General features: G+C 40.3%; 1 protein-coding gene across 7 annotated transcripts in view; it reads right to left on the reverse strand.

Moving 5' to 3' along the window:
• The window catches only part of LOC109869206 (calmodulin-binding transcription activator 1), a 435,704-nt gene that overhangs the window by 414,163 nt on the left and 6,080 nt on the right, over positions 1–15,461 (reverse strand). For all 7 annotated transcript variants that reach the window (XM_031804278.1, XM_031804275.1, XM_031804274.1 and 4 more), the window contains one exon: positions 2,482–2,585. In XM_031804278.1, the coding sequence (XP_031660138.1) occupies positions 2,482–2,585 (104 nt within the window). The remainder of the gene's footprint in view (positions 1–2,481; positions 2,586–15,461) is intronic.

The following is a 15,461-nucleotide window of genomic DNA, read 5'->3' on the forward strand; positions in this document are numbered from 1 at the left end:
CACAATTGGCCCAGCGTCGTCTAGGTTAGGGGAGGGTTTTGCCAGGGGGTCTTTACTTGGTTCATCGCGCTCTAGTGACTACTTGTGGCGGGCCGGGTGCATGCAGGCTGACCTCGGTCGTCAGTTGAACGGTGTTTCCTCCGACACATTGGTGTGGCTGGCTTGCGGTAAGCAGGCAGTAAAGCAGTTAAGAAGCATGGTTTGGCAAATCATGTTTCAGAGGACGCATGACTTGACTTTCGCCTCTCCCGAGCTTGTTGGGGAGTTGCAGCGATTAGACAAGATCGGAATAAAAATAAATAAACAGCAGTCATGAGTGCAAACGATTTGGTTAAATTTGAAGTTGTACATTTGAAGTTATTTTTGATGGAGTTTACATTATATGGAATATGCTGGCTTGCCAGAAGATACTGACCCTACCATTACGCTTGTTTACAATGAGCTGCACTGGGGTCGGAACACAATCATGGTTACATTAAGACACTGTGGAGTCGGCACGTGATATGGGTCGGAAAACATACCTCAATGCAAGGATGGGATGTGTCACTGTACTCCAACTTTTACCTTTATCCACACTGATACATCGAGAAGATTGAAATACTGCTAGTTTTTCCAGAAAACTGAACTTTTCACCCTCATACTAGCTAGCAGTAGCCAACACAGCCACTTTGGAATGGCAGTGTCAGTCAATCAGCTTATTTTTTGTTCAACGTGACGTGCCATTCCATAACAGCTGCTGTGACTACTGCTAGATAGCATGATGATGAAAAGGGCAGTTTTCCAGGAAAAAATAGTAGCGTTACAATCTTCTCGATGGCGCAGTGTGGATTAGGTTTGTGAACTTTAAACGTTAAACTGTTTAAACGAAATTGGAATCCTTAATGTTAAGAAAAATCCCGAAAAATAAAAAAATTGTCCCACAAAATGTTAATCACAGTGCAGTTATCACAAAACATATTATTTTCTGTGTTATAGCCTAACTAGTCGACCGGCTATAAAGGCCTGGGGAAAGATGTTTAAATTAAATAAAACCAGAGGAAGAGACAAACTTTAATCTACTTTGGTGAATTTGCAAGGCATATGCACACCAGGTTTTTTCTGCCTGCCCACTCCTTCCGTTGTGTCGCTTAGGGTGTATTCAATACGCTAATTCTGTTACAAAACATTTCTTAAACGGAAGCAAATGCAATGAAACAGGAAGGGACTTACCTGAATTTGTCCAATAGAAACTCTTGTTTTAGTTGCAAAACGGAACTGTTTGGACTAATGATTACACCCCAAATGTCACTTATCTAATGATGTGAGTTTGTTCAATCTTTGATCTGTTGCGTGTAGAACATCCTAGCCTATTCATTGATGATAGTCCCTCCTTTACTAAAGTTGCGAGACATTGCAAGCCAAGAAATGACGAGATACACCATTCCATTGCGAGATACAGCTTTTGATTGCTTTTCAATAGGCCTAGTACACATTTCTGACTGAATGCCTTTGTGGCCGACTTGCCTATACTGTGCCCATACCCTCTCTCTCTGTTCCTCGCTAGCTCACTATGACAGACGCAAGTGTCTCCGAAGTACACCAACCAATCAGTCTTCTCAATTCCAAAAATACTGAATCTTAGGTGTCGATTCCTTGCAGAATGGAATCTTGACACTCAGAAATGGGAGTCGACACCGGGAGTCAATGTGAGTCGAGGAATAAATTATTTTGGATGCAACTCTCCACCACTACATCGTCGTCATTAATGTCAGAGAAAGGCAAGCGACAGCAGCAAAGTCCTGTACGGCAATACTTTAAAAAGTTAAATGACAAGGAAATGCAAACTTTGCAAGGTGGAATTGAGATACAGTAATGGTAGTACAGGTGCAATGCTAACCATCTGAAAGGGAAGCACCGTGAGGCCCGAACTGTTGCAGGCAGCAGTGCAGCTGCATTATGAATTCATGTGGAAAATGTTTCTTATCGTTTTAATGGAAAACTGCAACAAACAAAAAAATGCTGTTTAAACGTTAAGAACATTATTCCATTTGTCACATCCTTAGTGTGGACAAAGGTACAATTTGGAGTTGTGGCATATCCCATCTTGGCAGTGAGGTACGTTTTCTAACCTATATCTCATGCCGGCTCCACAGTGTCTTAATGTAACCAGGATTGCTATCCGACCCCAGTGCAGCTCAGTGTAAACAAGCGTAACGGTAGGGTTTGTACGTTCCGGCATGCTTGCCGGGTCCTCCATATTATGTCACATGCCGCAAAAAACTATTTCCGGCATGACTTCGAGATTCTGATAGGTTTGATGTAATAACACAAGAAATAGACACATTTGCTGTCATTTTTCATTGGGAACTTTTGATGCGTATACTAATGCAAATGTGGTTACATGTGGTTACATTTATGCTACCTACCCTTAAGATTTAACATAATGTGTTTTTACATTGTATCAGAAACAACGATAACCGCGAGGAGAAGAAGGGCCCATACCTCATTGGTGTTCCACCTGTGTCTCTCCTTTGGCAGCGACGAGCATTTTGGTAGACATTCAAGCAGCTTTTTGGGCAGGTATATTTTCAAATGTCCATGTTCATCTGCAAAAAGAGAAAGATGTGTGTAAGTGCATGCGTGCTCCTTTTGCTCCTTGTGAGACCTGAGGAATCAGAACTTTGTCAGAGACAATGTTGAATTGGCCCGGTTTCAGAAGACAACGGTGGTGTCGTTATGGTACAACCCACCTCACCAGGTAATATCACAACAGTACAACAACAATCCATCTTTGGACAAAGGCAAAGCCCATTTCTGTTATCCTAAAAAGGACACAATGGCAAGACTGCCTAGAATAACACTGTCCACTGTTTCAGTGGTCCAAACTGCAAGCTAAAGTGGTACAACACTCTCACACAGGCCTAAATGCCAGTGGATGAGAAACAAAGGAAATACAACTTGTTCTGTAGTGCAATTACAGCTGGGTTGTATATCAAATGCTTCCCTGGCCTGATCCCTGCCTCATCTTACTCTCTCCAGTTTCAAAGGGCATGGGAGCACAGTCAAATCACTGTCATTCACCCTCATTGTTTTGAAGCGGACTTTCTAAATTACAATAACACTGTCTGTAGAGGTAGCCTATCTGGGAATCGGCTTCAATTACACACAACTTGTTATTAACTGTCGATTATATGTCCGTCTCCCATAACTTTACACTTGACATCAATATTTCCATATCCACAAAGAGAACCATGGGGCCTAATGCACAAAATGTAAACGCCCAATCATACTACTTGAATACCATAATTATGTGAATTATTCAAAGAAAGTAACCATGTAAAGCCCATTGCTTTACCTGGTTACACTACATCTTACATTTCACAAGCATACCACATGGATAATGTAGCAAATTCAGTGCAGAGTAGACATACTTAGATACAATCATGCATTAGGCCCATGCTATTCAAGGTCCTATTGTTCATTCAAATCATATTGCCTCCTCATTCCTGCTATTCAAATATACAGATGGCATTTCATCCAACACTTAGGTGTGTGCAAATGCTATTTGTCTGGAGACCAAATTTACTGTGAATGTATGGTATTATGGACAAAACTAATAAGAGTTTGGGATGAATATTACAAGGAAATTAAAATAACATTTTTTTGTAAGCAACACACGGCTACGAGAAAATGTATGCATCCATAGCTTTTGCAATTTACATACTAAATGAGCATAGCTCATTCCCAACCAACAGCTTATCATTAGGAGTGGGTTTAAACAGAGAGAGGAGTTACTGTCTGCCAGTCATAATGGAATGACATCCTACAAGCAGGCGGCCTTTCAAACAATGGAAGCAATGCTACTGTACTGTACAACGCACTAACCTTGGCTACTATGTAAATCAAGTTTTCTGAATAATTATTTGTTAGGAGAGAAATTCACACTGAATAATGATGTGTTACAAACAAAACGAATATGATCCATTGTAGACAGCGTTATGTTTTATAGGACTACATTTTGGCCATGGGCCAGGTCATTTTCTTTCACAGCTTTACATTCTCCTACCTAAGTCACCCATCAAGACAAATCTGCTGCAAAAATAGCATTGTTTCCTGCTGAATTTGATTATTTTACTGGTGAGTGTGATAATGTGGACTTGCGCCCATCGTGCATTATACTATTTCCAATTACCATTATACACTACATGACTAAAAGTATGTGGACACTTACTCGTCGAACATCTAATTCCAAAATCATTGGCATTAATATGGAGTTGGTCCCCCTTTTGCTGCTTTAACAGCCTCCACTCTTCTGGGAAGGCTTTCCACTAGATGTTGGAATATTGCTGTGGGGACTTGCTTCCATTCAGCCACAGGAGCATTATTGAGGTCAGGCACTGATGTTGGGCGATTAGGCCTGCCTCGCAGTCAGTGTTCCAATTCAACTCAAAGGTGTTTGATGGGGTTGAGGTCAGAGCTCTGTGCAGGCCAGTAAAGTTCTTCCACTCTGATCGCTTTGTGCACGGGGGCCCTGTCATGCTGAAACAGCAAAAGTTAACACAATGTTGGAAGCACAGAATCGTCTAGAATGTCATTGTATGCTGTAGCATTAAGATTTCCCTTCACTGGAACTAAGGGGCCTAGCCCGAACCATGAGACACAGCCCCAGACCACTATTCCTCCTACACCAAACGTTCTCTTGGCATCCGCCAAACCCAGATTCGTCCGTCGGACTGCCAGATGGTGAAGCGTGAGTCATCACTCCAGAGAACGCATTTCCACTGCTCCTGAGTCTAATGGTGGCGAGCTTTACACCACTCCAGCTGAAGCTTGGCATTGCTCATGGTGATCTTAGGCTTGTGTGTGGCTGCTCAGCCATGGAAACCCATTTCATGAAGCTCCCGACGAATAGTTCTTGTGCTGACGTTGCGTTCAAAGGCAGTTTAGGACTCGGTAGTGAGTGATCCAACTGAGGACAGACAATTTTTACGCACTACTTACTCGGCAGTCCCGTTCTGTGAGCTTGTGTGGCTGAGCCGTTGTTGCTCCTAGACGTTTCCACTTCACAATAACAGCACTTACAGCTGACCGGGGCAGCTCTATTAGGGCAGAAATTTGACAAACTGACTTGTTGGAAAGGTTGCGTCCTATGATGGGGCCACGTTGAAAGTCACTGAGCTCTTCAGTAAGGCCATTCTACTGCCAATGTTTGTCTATGGAGATTGCATGGCTGCATGCTTTGTTTCACCTGTCAGCAACAGGTGTGACTGAAATGGACAAATACACTCATTTAAAGGGGTGTCCACATACTTTTTTATATAGTGTATTTGTGTATTTGTTCCTAAAAGAAATGTGAAAGAATGTTTATTTATTTGTCTAATTTTAAGGTGTCTTTTTAGTCGAAGGATAATAATAGACCCTTATAATAGAACCTTTCTGATCTGGTAATAATTAAAGCAACCGCACTTGCTTTTGAGAGCGTTTCAGTGGAAATCATCTTTAGTACCAGGGGTATAGCATCTTTCTCTGATTGTTATCCTCCAACTAAAGCCACTGGTGACCCATCATGGCACATCTGCTGAAAACATTGCATTCTTTCCTGCTAATGTATTTTACAGGGCTATTAATGGATGAATTCTTAACATTCTATCAATTCTGGTGAGCCCATGCACAGAGAGCCCATGGCAAATACTTATGATTTTAAGTACAGAACCTCCATTCCAGTCATGCACTAGGCCTATGTCAAGAGACCTATTGAAAGGGAACAGTCTAGTAAGCCCTAGCTTGTAGAATCCCACCATTCATTCACATGGTACAAACTGCTCTTCCAGCCACCTGATCAGGGAGGGAGAGAAACATCAGAGCCATGTTTAGTGTTGCTCCCACAGGGAGCAGGTAGTAGAGATGGATTCTTTAGCTGTTTGCTGCATCCAGCTGTACCTAGTAATTCTGTGTGTGTAAACTATTTTTATATGAGCTGAGCTGAACAGGTATCTGTAATCATTCGCTTCGCCCAATTAACAAGCCCGTGCAGCATCTGCTTATAGGTACCACCAAAGTGGTGTTATTGTTGACATCAGAGGCAAACAGGATAGAGCTAAATGATCAGAGATGTACCAGGGTCATGGCTAGAAAGGTTCCAGATTTTGTCAAATTAAAGTCAGATTTGACTTTTTGTAGCAGGTTAGGAGAATTTACGCAGCAGGTTAAGATAATTAACATAGCAGTTCAGAAGAATTAGGTTAAGGTTAGGAAAAGGGTTAGGGTTAGCTTAAATGAGAAAAAAAATTGACTTTGGACTTTAATTTGACAAAAGCTGGATCCCTTCTAGCCATGACCATGCACCAGGGAGGGAAATGAGAGGGAAAACGGGACATGGACAAATTAGGAACAACAAGGAAATGGGCAATAAGGTAAAAAATCACGCACGAATATCTAACCAAACAAAAAGAGAAGTACATAACAAAAAGGGCAAAACATGTCAAAGATTGCATTATTAAATGCTTTGCTTTTTAAGACTAGACCAATTAGCTATTGTGGGACTAACTCAAACTTTTTTCTAACTGTGGATTAGCTTTCAGCATACTCTGTCTGCAGAATGTTCATATGTTGTTTGTTTTCCAATGAGTCCACTGTCCACTGAGTCCAGGCTCCAGCATTAAAGGTGATGTTTCAAGGCAGAGCAAACCACACTCCGATATTAACCAGTTGTGTCCAGGGCGAGTCTTGGCCATCTCTCTCCTTCCTCAATACAGTACACACAGAGCTCTTATAATACATTCCTCAGCAGAGGAGCAGCAGGCCCACTAACCTAGCCAGCCTATCCCTCACACCCTCAGACGACATCATCGAGGGGAGATATCATCATCAGTCCCATTCATTGTTATTTTATTAACTGTTTGTACAATTTGGTTATAAGGATGTAGCATATAATATGCATGCAACTTAAGTTAAAAAAAAAGGTATTGGGTCAAGTTTAAAAAGCTCAGAGTAGAGCAAATCTCCGTGTTTCAGATATGGCATTCACGTTCCAGATATGTTCACTGTCTACCTCTTGAGCACCGTAGGAGGGCCATGTTCTCCGCTTCTCACACTGTCAAGCTCACGTCCTGTTATTAGGCTCAGACTGGCTCTCTGTTTGGAGAACACAGAACAAACCACAGAACCTGTTTTAAAATGCTAAACTGAAGCATATTTTCTCCCATTTATTAAGCCCACATTGTCAATTTGTTGCCATGTTATTTCAGCGATCCTCTGATTTTCTCCACTGGGCTTTTCCACAGCTGTGGAGGAGGAGAAGGTGTTCCTTTGAAAGCTTTAGTTCAAACAGAGTTTTGCTCACTAATAAAAGGTTTGTCAACTGTGCCGGAGAGACGAAAGGGAATCCACATATATATAGTAGGTGTGATAGATAGAGCCCCAGCCTGCTTCCACATGGGAATAGGTTGGATGCCAGACGCGCAACATAAGGCTTTGACAAACATCTGAAAGTCAGTGATTAATCTGAACCACAAATTACCTCTGAGAATGTTTATGCAGAAATGGAACATCTGCCAAAATAGAGATGTTGTTCAAAAAAAAACTTGTTGCTTAAAATAAACAAAATAGGGGGGCGATAATTGAGTTAAAGGAAATATTCGTCACACAACAAACTATGTGACTGTTCTTTTCCAAATGAATAATTTGACTGTTTTTAAAACTGTCTTCTAGACCTAGGCCTAACCACCTTGTAAAATGTGTATTTCTTATTTCTCATCTACTTTAAGGATAAATGAAATCTGAGACTTGAATTAGATGTTTATCAGATAGGCCAAGATGTTCATTAGATGAAATGATATTGAAATGGTGGTGGTCTCCCTCTCCGTCTGAACATCGAAAGGGACATCCTGGGAAATCTGGGATTTATCTGCTTCTAATGAAATGAATCAGACTAGCTAGATGAAGGCCTTGCATTTTGATATTACTGTCCTGCATGCTAATCAATGTGCTGGTAATACAGTAGCCTAGGCCTATGGACGATTCCACACCAGGACAGCCCAAAAATATTTGAGGTATCTCAGATTGTTCTGGCAATGCTCACATTAATGTCACTGCTTTTTAATAAGCTTAATAGCTTCCGGGTATGCTGGGATAAGGACCAGAGCTACGGCAATTGGGCTGGCTTTGTAGTGCCTGTCCCGAATGGCTTGTTCTTGTGAATGGGCACCATGTCAGTAGTGATGGGATTTTGTAAATGTGTTATATTGTTATGTTGTATCATGAGAAAAGGATTGCAAAGGTGCAATGCATATAATGCATGATGTTTAGCTGAGTTGAAAATGTAGGCTTTGATGATGGTCATTTTTTAATTAATAAGTGTTTAGTATGTTCTGATGGGAGGGGCTTCCCATACAAAAGGAGCCTCTCTTTCAGTTCAAAAGGGCGACCATTTTGGATTGAGCTGTTGATGGGGCAGCATTGTTTTAAGCTGTCAGGATGTATACTTTTGGTGGCAGTACTGTTGTTTTTCTTTCGGATTCACTATGTAAATAAACACCCTTCCACAGAAGTACCTTTGCAGCTCTGCCGTCTTTTTATTTGATAGAGGTTAGGTTTTTCAGTTTAGCCTTCTGGTCTACTCTACGCGGCATAAGCTTATTAAAGAGCAGTAATACTATTAAGAGGGTTCCTTCTATTTTCTCATCTTATTCAACTGTTACCATGCACCTGCAAAAAAGACAGCTCAGATGTGCGAGTGCCTTTTGAATTTTGAATGCTCACATTAATAAAAATCGGACGTTCAACAATGCTGGAAGGGAGCCTCGAGTTAAACAGTTTGGGAACCCCTGGTCTATAGTGTGCTTTCTAGCATTTTGGGTGGGCTTCATAGAGCCTATGTGGCATGTTGAAAATGTTTTCCTCATATGAATTTGTCTCTAGCGTTTGAACGGTTTAAGCTACAAAATATTATGACCATATTCCTGAACGCTACGACTCTCAGGAACATGTATGTCTTTTTTCCTGTCTGATGCTAAAAAAAAAAACACATTCAAAGCATACTTTCTTCAGACTGGAATGTGGCATTACCTGATTTGACATATCTTTGTGTTATTTATTGAGCTGCTTAGTTTTCAGATGATTTTAAAATGATGTAATTACTTTTAAGAGGCAGGTAGCCTAGTGGTTAGTGTGTTGGGCCAATAACGGAAAGGTTGCTGGATCGAATCCCTGAACTGACAAGGTAAAAATCTGTTGTTCTGCCCCTGAACAAGGCAGTTAACAAACTGTTCCCTGGTAAAGCTGTCATTGTAAATAAGAATTTGTTCTTAACTGACTTGCCTAGTTAAATAAAGGTTCCTTTTTTTAAATTATTATAATTGAATAGTTGTTTAAATAAAATGTCAAAAATGGTGAGCGAGCGTTGTGCCTTTTCCTTTTCAATGATTATATAAAATGTTGGTTGCACCTCGACGCTGGTTGAACACCCTTCACTTCTTTCCTAATTACTTTAATGAACATTTCATTTAAAGAGAAATGTTTTATTGGTGTGTGTGCATTGCTTCTTTATACAGATATTAATAATAATCTGCCCCTTTGCCCTTTTTTCTCTCTTTTTTTCTTTTTTTACATCTGAACCCTGTAAGAATACAGTTGAATAGCTATAAGGAATATAATGACACCAAGATGATACAGCAGACATGTAACGCCTTTTAAAAAAGGCCTAAAATGGCCACTTTCATCATGATTTTCTCAAAACCGGTTTGTGATACAAAGATAAAAAGCATGTCAAACATCCATCTGCCTAATTAAGTTTCTATGTGTAAATGAACAGAACAATTTGAGATACCTGGCTATCCTGGCTTAGAAACGCCTGTATCTTTTAAAGGCACAGTCTAATGCTGCACCATTGGGTAGGCAGCCTTCTATAGGCCTAATCAAGTCCCTTATATCAAACATGGTCAACACATTTTTAAGGCTATGATGTAAGATATATCAGAAGGCATGGCTGATAACAGAAAGAGCTCACAAATTGGAAGGAACAACAATGGAAAATTGAACTAGAAGAGTCTGAGATCTAAGATGACCCCCGATGACTTTCTAAGCCAAACTGATGAGTAAGGCCTTTATCTGTCGATGTATACCTGCCAGTCTGTATCGACTGACGATTTTAGTCGCTAATACTCTCAGATTAGGGAATGCTCATCTACCAACAAATAAGCCTACAGAGTTAATTGTGTGTAAGATTACATAAATAGACTAGCCCTCAATAGACACCTATCGGGAATATTATGAAATATATTTGTTTCCACCACCCTACAGAATTCCATCATTATGAGAAACAACCACGATCCTGTTTTGCAAATCAAATCAATGTGTGTCTGATTTTATGCAGGTATGATTATTATAGCCCACAAAATAAACTATCCCATCTGGCTAACAACAAGCAATTGGTTGTAAAACACAAGTGCAACACAGGCAAAAACAAGAGCTTGTTATATCAGAACCCAGCTAGCACATTTGGTTCTTTGGAAGTTGTTGGAACATACGTTTTTGGTTTCCCATTGGCACTTGGAACGAAGCCCTAAGGTTTTTTTAACGTTCTGAGAAAGGAAGTTCTGGAAATATACATTTTTAGGTTGCAGAGAGGTTCTGAGAATGTTTTACTATGGTTCCCTGAAAGTTTTCCTGGGAGGTTTTAATAACGTTCTGAGAATGGAAATTCTAGGTTATGTTATGGTAATTAAATAACGTTCTGCGATCATGTTTATATAAAACTTTGAATAACACTGCTAGCTTAGTTTGGGTTAACTGTTTTGAACTCCAAGCATGTGATTGCATTAATCATGCAGTCACATGAACCTTTTTATTGTGGAACGGCATCAATGAGATTCAACCTATAATCTTCTGTTCGCTATCCATTGAATTAGTCCATTGCGCCACCAGGAGGGAGCTAGCATGTCATGTTTTTTTGAACTCATACAGGGATGTTTATTTTAGTCTATTCAAACAAACCCCATTTCAAAGGAAAACAAGCACTCATTAAGATCACGTGTGGCCAATTAGTTAGCGCGGTCAACACACCTGAACACACTTAACAAGATAGAGGAGAGAGAGTCATTTGATGCTAATAAAGGAACGTACAGGTTTGTAAATAACATTCTTAGAACATTCTCTGAATGTTAATAAAGGTTTCTTGTGTTTTTTATTGAAAGTTTTCGTAATGTTCTCTGAACAATTTGAGAACATGACTTTAAATAGAACCATGAGAAAACCGGTAGGACACGTTATGCTGAAGTACTGAAATTCCCACAGAAGGTTGTTTCTTAACATTTTCTGAACTATTTGAGAACTTTCCCAATGTCAAAGCAGTTGGAGAGCGTTCCTAGAACATTACCAAAATGTAAATTAAATGTATTAAATGTAACCATGTTTGAACTTTAAGGAAACGTTCTGTTAATTAATGAAATGAAAGTTCTTTTGTCAAGTTACTTAAATGTGCTGACAATGTTCCAAAGTCAAGCAACTATCCTGCACCATTACCACAGGCCAACCATGTTCTCACGAAGCACTAAGAAACACATGGTTCTCAAAACGTTATGTGCTAGCTGGGAAGGTGCTGAGTTGAGCTGGGCTGAGTTGAGTTGAGCTGGGCTGAGCAGGGCTGGGCTGGTGGGCAGCCAATTATTGCCCTGGTGATGATAAAGGAGCTGTCTAAGAGAAAGTTTGCCTAGGGCCTAGCCACCTACAGTACCACCCGACTACTCAGGTGATTTGGGCCCCTTCAAAAGCCAGTAAGGGGCCTATAAAATCTGCTGTTCTATGCCTACTACAGGGCCTGTTTTTGATGAGCACACTGTCAAGCCTATTTCTATTCCTTGGTAGTAGGGACTTGGGAGGGGATAAAGCATGCCTTTTCATGAGTCAGAACACCCTCAATCAAATAGACCCCAACAATATATATTCCTCTGTGCTGATCTTTGGATTATCACTGATCCTGCCTGTGAAGCAGCAAACAGTTGGGGGAATTTAAGGGTATCTGTCATGCTAGCTTGTTCTGGCCCCACCCTGGAGATGAGAGCGTGGGTCATGAGGCTGGAAAGGCTGACAAAAACAAATCTTTAATCAATACCCTGGCCCTCAACACAAAACCCTCCCTCCTCCGTCTCTGGCTCAGTGTGCTCCGAGAGTGACAGTTTTTCATTTTAATCTGTGCCTAGTGCTGCCCATATTGTGGGGAAATGGTGAGCTAATATTATGGTTCCTTGGCTCATTCAGTAAACCATTGTTGGCTGTGCATAGTGTCTAGGCTATTTAGTGAAGCACTTGTGAAGATCTAAGATCTTTCTTAAGAACTACAGAGGTAGGATCTTAATTTGAGCCAGTTTGCCAAAGCAGGGAAATAATCCTGCAGCAACAGGACATTTGAATTATTTTGTAAGAGTTAATACCTTTTCCGTAAGAGAAAAACATGTCTGAAATGTCAAAGTGGAAATTACAAACTGAAGCCTTTTTAAACCTCAAATAAACTACAAGTTGCCAGTGGTGTAAAGTACTTTAAAGTGCTAATTTTTTATTTTTTATTTCACCTTTATTTAACCAGATACGCCAGTGGAGAACAAGTTCTCATTTACTTTCTGTGACCTGGCCAAGATAAAGCAAAGCAGTGTGACAAAAACAACAACACAGAGTGCCACATAAACAAACGTACAGTCAATAACACAATAGAAAAGCCTATATACAGTGTGTGCAAATGCAGAAGAGTAGGGAGGTAAGGCAATAAATAGGCCATAGCAATTTAGCATTAACACTGGAGTGATAGATGTGCAGATGATGATCTGCAAGTAGAGATACTGGGGTGCAAAAGAGCAAGAGGATAAATAACAATATGGGGATGAGGTAGTTGGGTGTGCTATTTACAGATTGGCTCTGTACAGGTACAGGTACTTAAGTAGTTTTTTGAGTATCTGTACTTTACTATTTATATTTTTTACAACATTTACTTCACTACATTCCTAAAGAAAAGTTTTTAAAAAAAAATTTAACAAATACTTTTAAGACTTTTACTCAAGTAGTATTGTACTGGGTGACTTTCACCTTTACTTGAGTCATTTTCTATTAAGGTATCTTTTTTTTCAAGTATGACAATTGAGTACTTTTTCCACCACTGCAAGTTGCATTGCAGGAAAGTTCTCCTGCAAAAGATCCTACTAAGCTAAGCTAAGCTAAATCCAAAATAATTCACAACTGCCCAGTATTCAATATGCAATATAGTCTAGCTATGTCTTTAGTGACAGATGAACAACACTAGGCTATATCACAAACATGAATACACAGTATATAACAGAAACATAACTCCAATCAGATAAACAAACAAAATGTTAAACAACCATAAATAACAATATTAAAGGCATTAAACATCCATACACGAAAGGAAGTCAAGCACACAGCCATGCAGCAAACATATTTTCTATAACATGCAATTCAGCCATGCATTTTTCATTAGGCATACTCAATAGGCCCATTCAAGCATATGAAACACATGACACAGCAAAGACATCACAAGACATGCTAAAACAACATCGAACAAATCAAACAGACTGGTATACAATTAGAGAGCCTGGAGCATTTACAGGGTAATAATTACCAGATCCAAATAAATTAGAACCAGACATAGGGATCAAATAAGTGAATAGCCTAACGAGTTATCTGTCTACAGACAGAAACAACCCTAAAGTGCCTCAATCCTTGTGGAGGAAAACACTGCTAACCTCATCCTCAAGGCCCACTAAAGACCCAGGCCATCCACAAACACTTTCCCCCTCTCCAGTGGCTGGTCCACACTGAAAACATTATTAGAATAGTAGGAATAAAAACACTGATTGAAGCGAAACCAGAGCTAGAAGGCATTGATTGGTCAGCCAAGATGCAGGGCTGGGCTAATAACATGCTGTCAATCAAATGCAATCAATCTGGGTGAGCTGTTGTAAGACATGTGGGAGGGGGGAAGGTAGGTAGAGGGGAGTAAACCTCTTTTGCTGAGTTGTTGCCATTACCCAAACAAACAACCACTTCTGATGACAAATAAAGCATTTGAGTTCCATCTCTAAAATGAGCTAATCATACACTCAGCATATTATTTGCATCAAAAGCCTCATTCTTAATTTCCATCTTGACTGCCATGTTGCATTGGCCATAACTAGCCTTTATGTTAACGGAAATATAGACAAATCTAAGCTATTGCTATATAAACCTCCTCTTCACTCTTTCTACAGCATGATGCCAATACAGACCTATACCCAAACTCTAAAAAGATTTAAGATCTCACTGATTTTGCATCTGGCTTAACAAGGCTTTGATTGGACTAACCTGAGGGGTATACTACAAAGCAGGATCAATGAGTTAGCCAGCTAACTTTGATGAACAACCGGAAATAACATGGTTCGTTAAGGAAGCTAAACTTAGAAATTGGTTTTTGGTTGTTGAGTCAATGAGACCATGCTCATTTCAAGCTTACCTTAACCAAAAAAAGACAAAGTTATTTCAGAAGATTTTTGGCACATCTCATTGATCCTGTTTTGTAGTATACCCCTCAGACTCTTCTTGATTAGCATAATCTCTTCAAATATGAATGATTAGAGAGGCAGTGAGTAGGCCCATACTTCTGAAAGTCAAAACAATGCTTGATTAGGCCCACTGCTAGGGGGGAAACTTGAGAAGGGCTTTACTATGACAAGAGAGCAAATTAAAGTGCCATCATGTTTCCCTCACAGTAATCATAATAACAATGGTTGTAGTCAAAGACTCCACTCTACAGGCCAACTTTCTTACAGTCTGGTGACTCTTGATGGGGAGGGAAGAGAGGGAGATGTACACTTTTTGTGGAATGCTGGCCAACCAAATATTGTAGTTAGTTAGCCTGAATTATTTATATAACAGTGTTAGGCTACTTAGAGTAAAAAAAGATTGAAGATTTGAGTCTACCATGGTGTTACTAAATTGAACAGGCCTATATTCAGAAGTGAGGCTGAGAAAGGCTAAGTCAAAGAGCTGCAAAACATATTAGACAGGAAGTTCAACAAACGTGCACACGAACAGTTAACTGCCTGCAACAAACTGAAAACATCTCTTTACGTATTTCAGCTCTCACCCATCCATGCAAAGCCCATCTCAAGGAGAGCAGAGGTGAGAGCTTGTGGCACGCACACGGCACACACAAGGCACACACACAGTCAGCCAGGGAAGGACTCAGCCAGCCCTTTGTCATAACTACTCCCACAATTACTCAGATCACCGGTTTACCTGCCTGGGCCTGGGCTACTCTGAGCAGCGTTACAGTGTCCTGGTGAAACCTCCAGGCAGCCAGCCAGGCAGGCAGAGAGAGCACATTAACTAGGCCGCCTGACATGGGAATAGGATGCCATAATAACACGCACCAGCATGTAGGGAGAGCAAGACTAGAGAAAACACTCACAAAACAGACTAGTCACAGCTGGGGGGGTGAT

Source organism: Oncorhynchus kisutch, linkage group LG24 (genome assembly GCF_002021735.2).
Source record: "Oncorhynchus kisutch isolate 150728-3 linkage group LG24, Okis_V2, whole genome shotgun sequence".
In the NCBI taxonomy this organism is placed as follows: domain Eukaryota; kingdom Metazoa; phylum Chordata; class Actinopteri; order Salmoniformes; family Salmonidae; genus Oncorhynchus; species Oncorhynchus kisutch.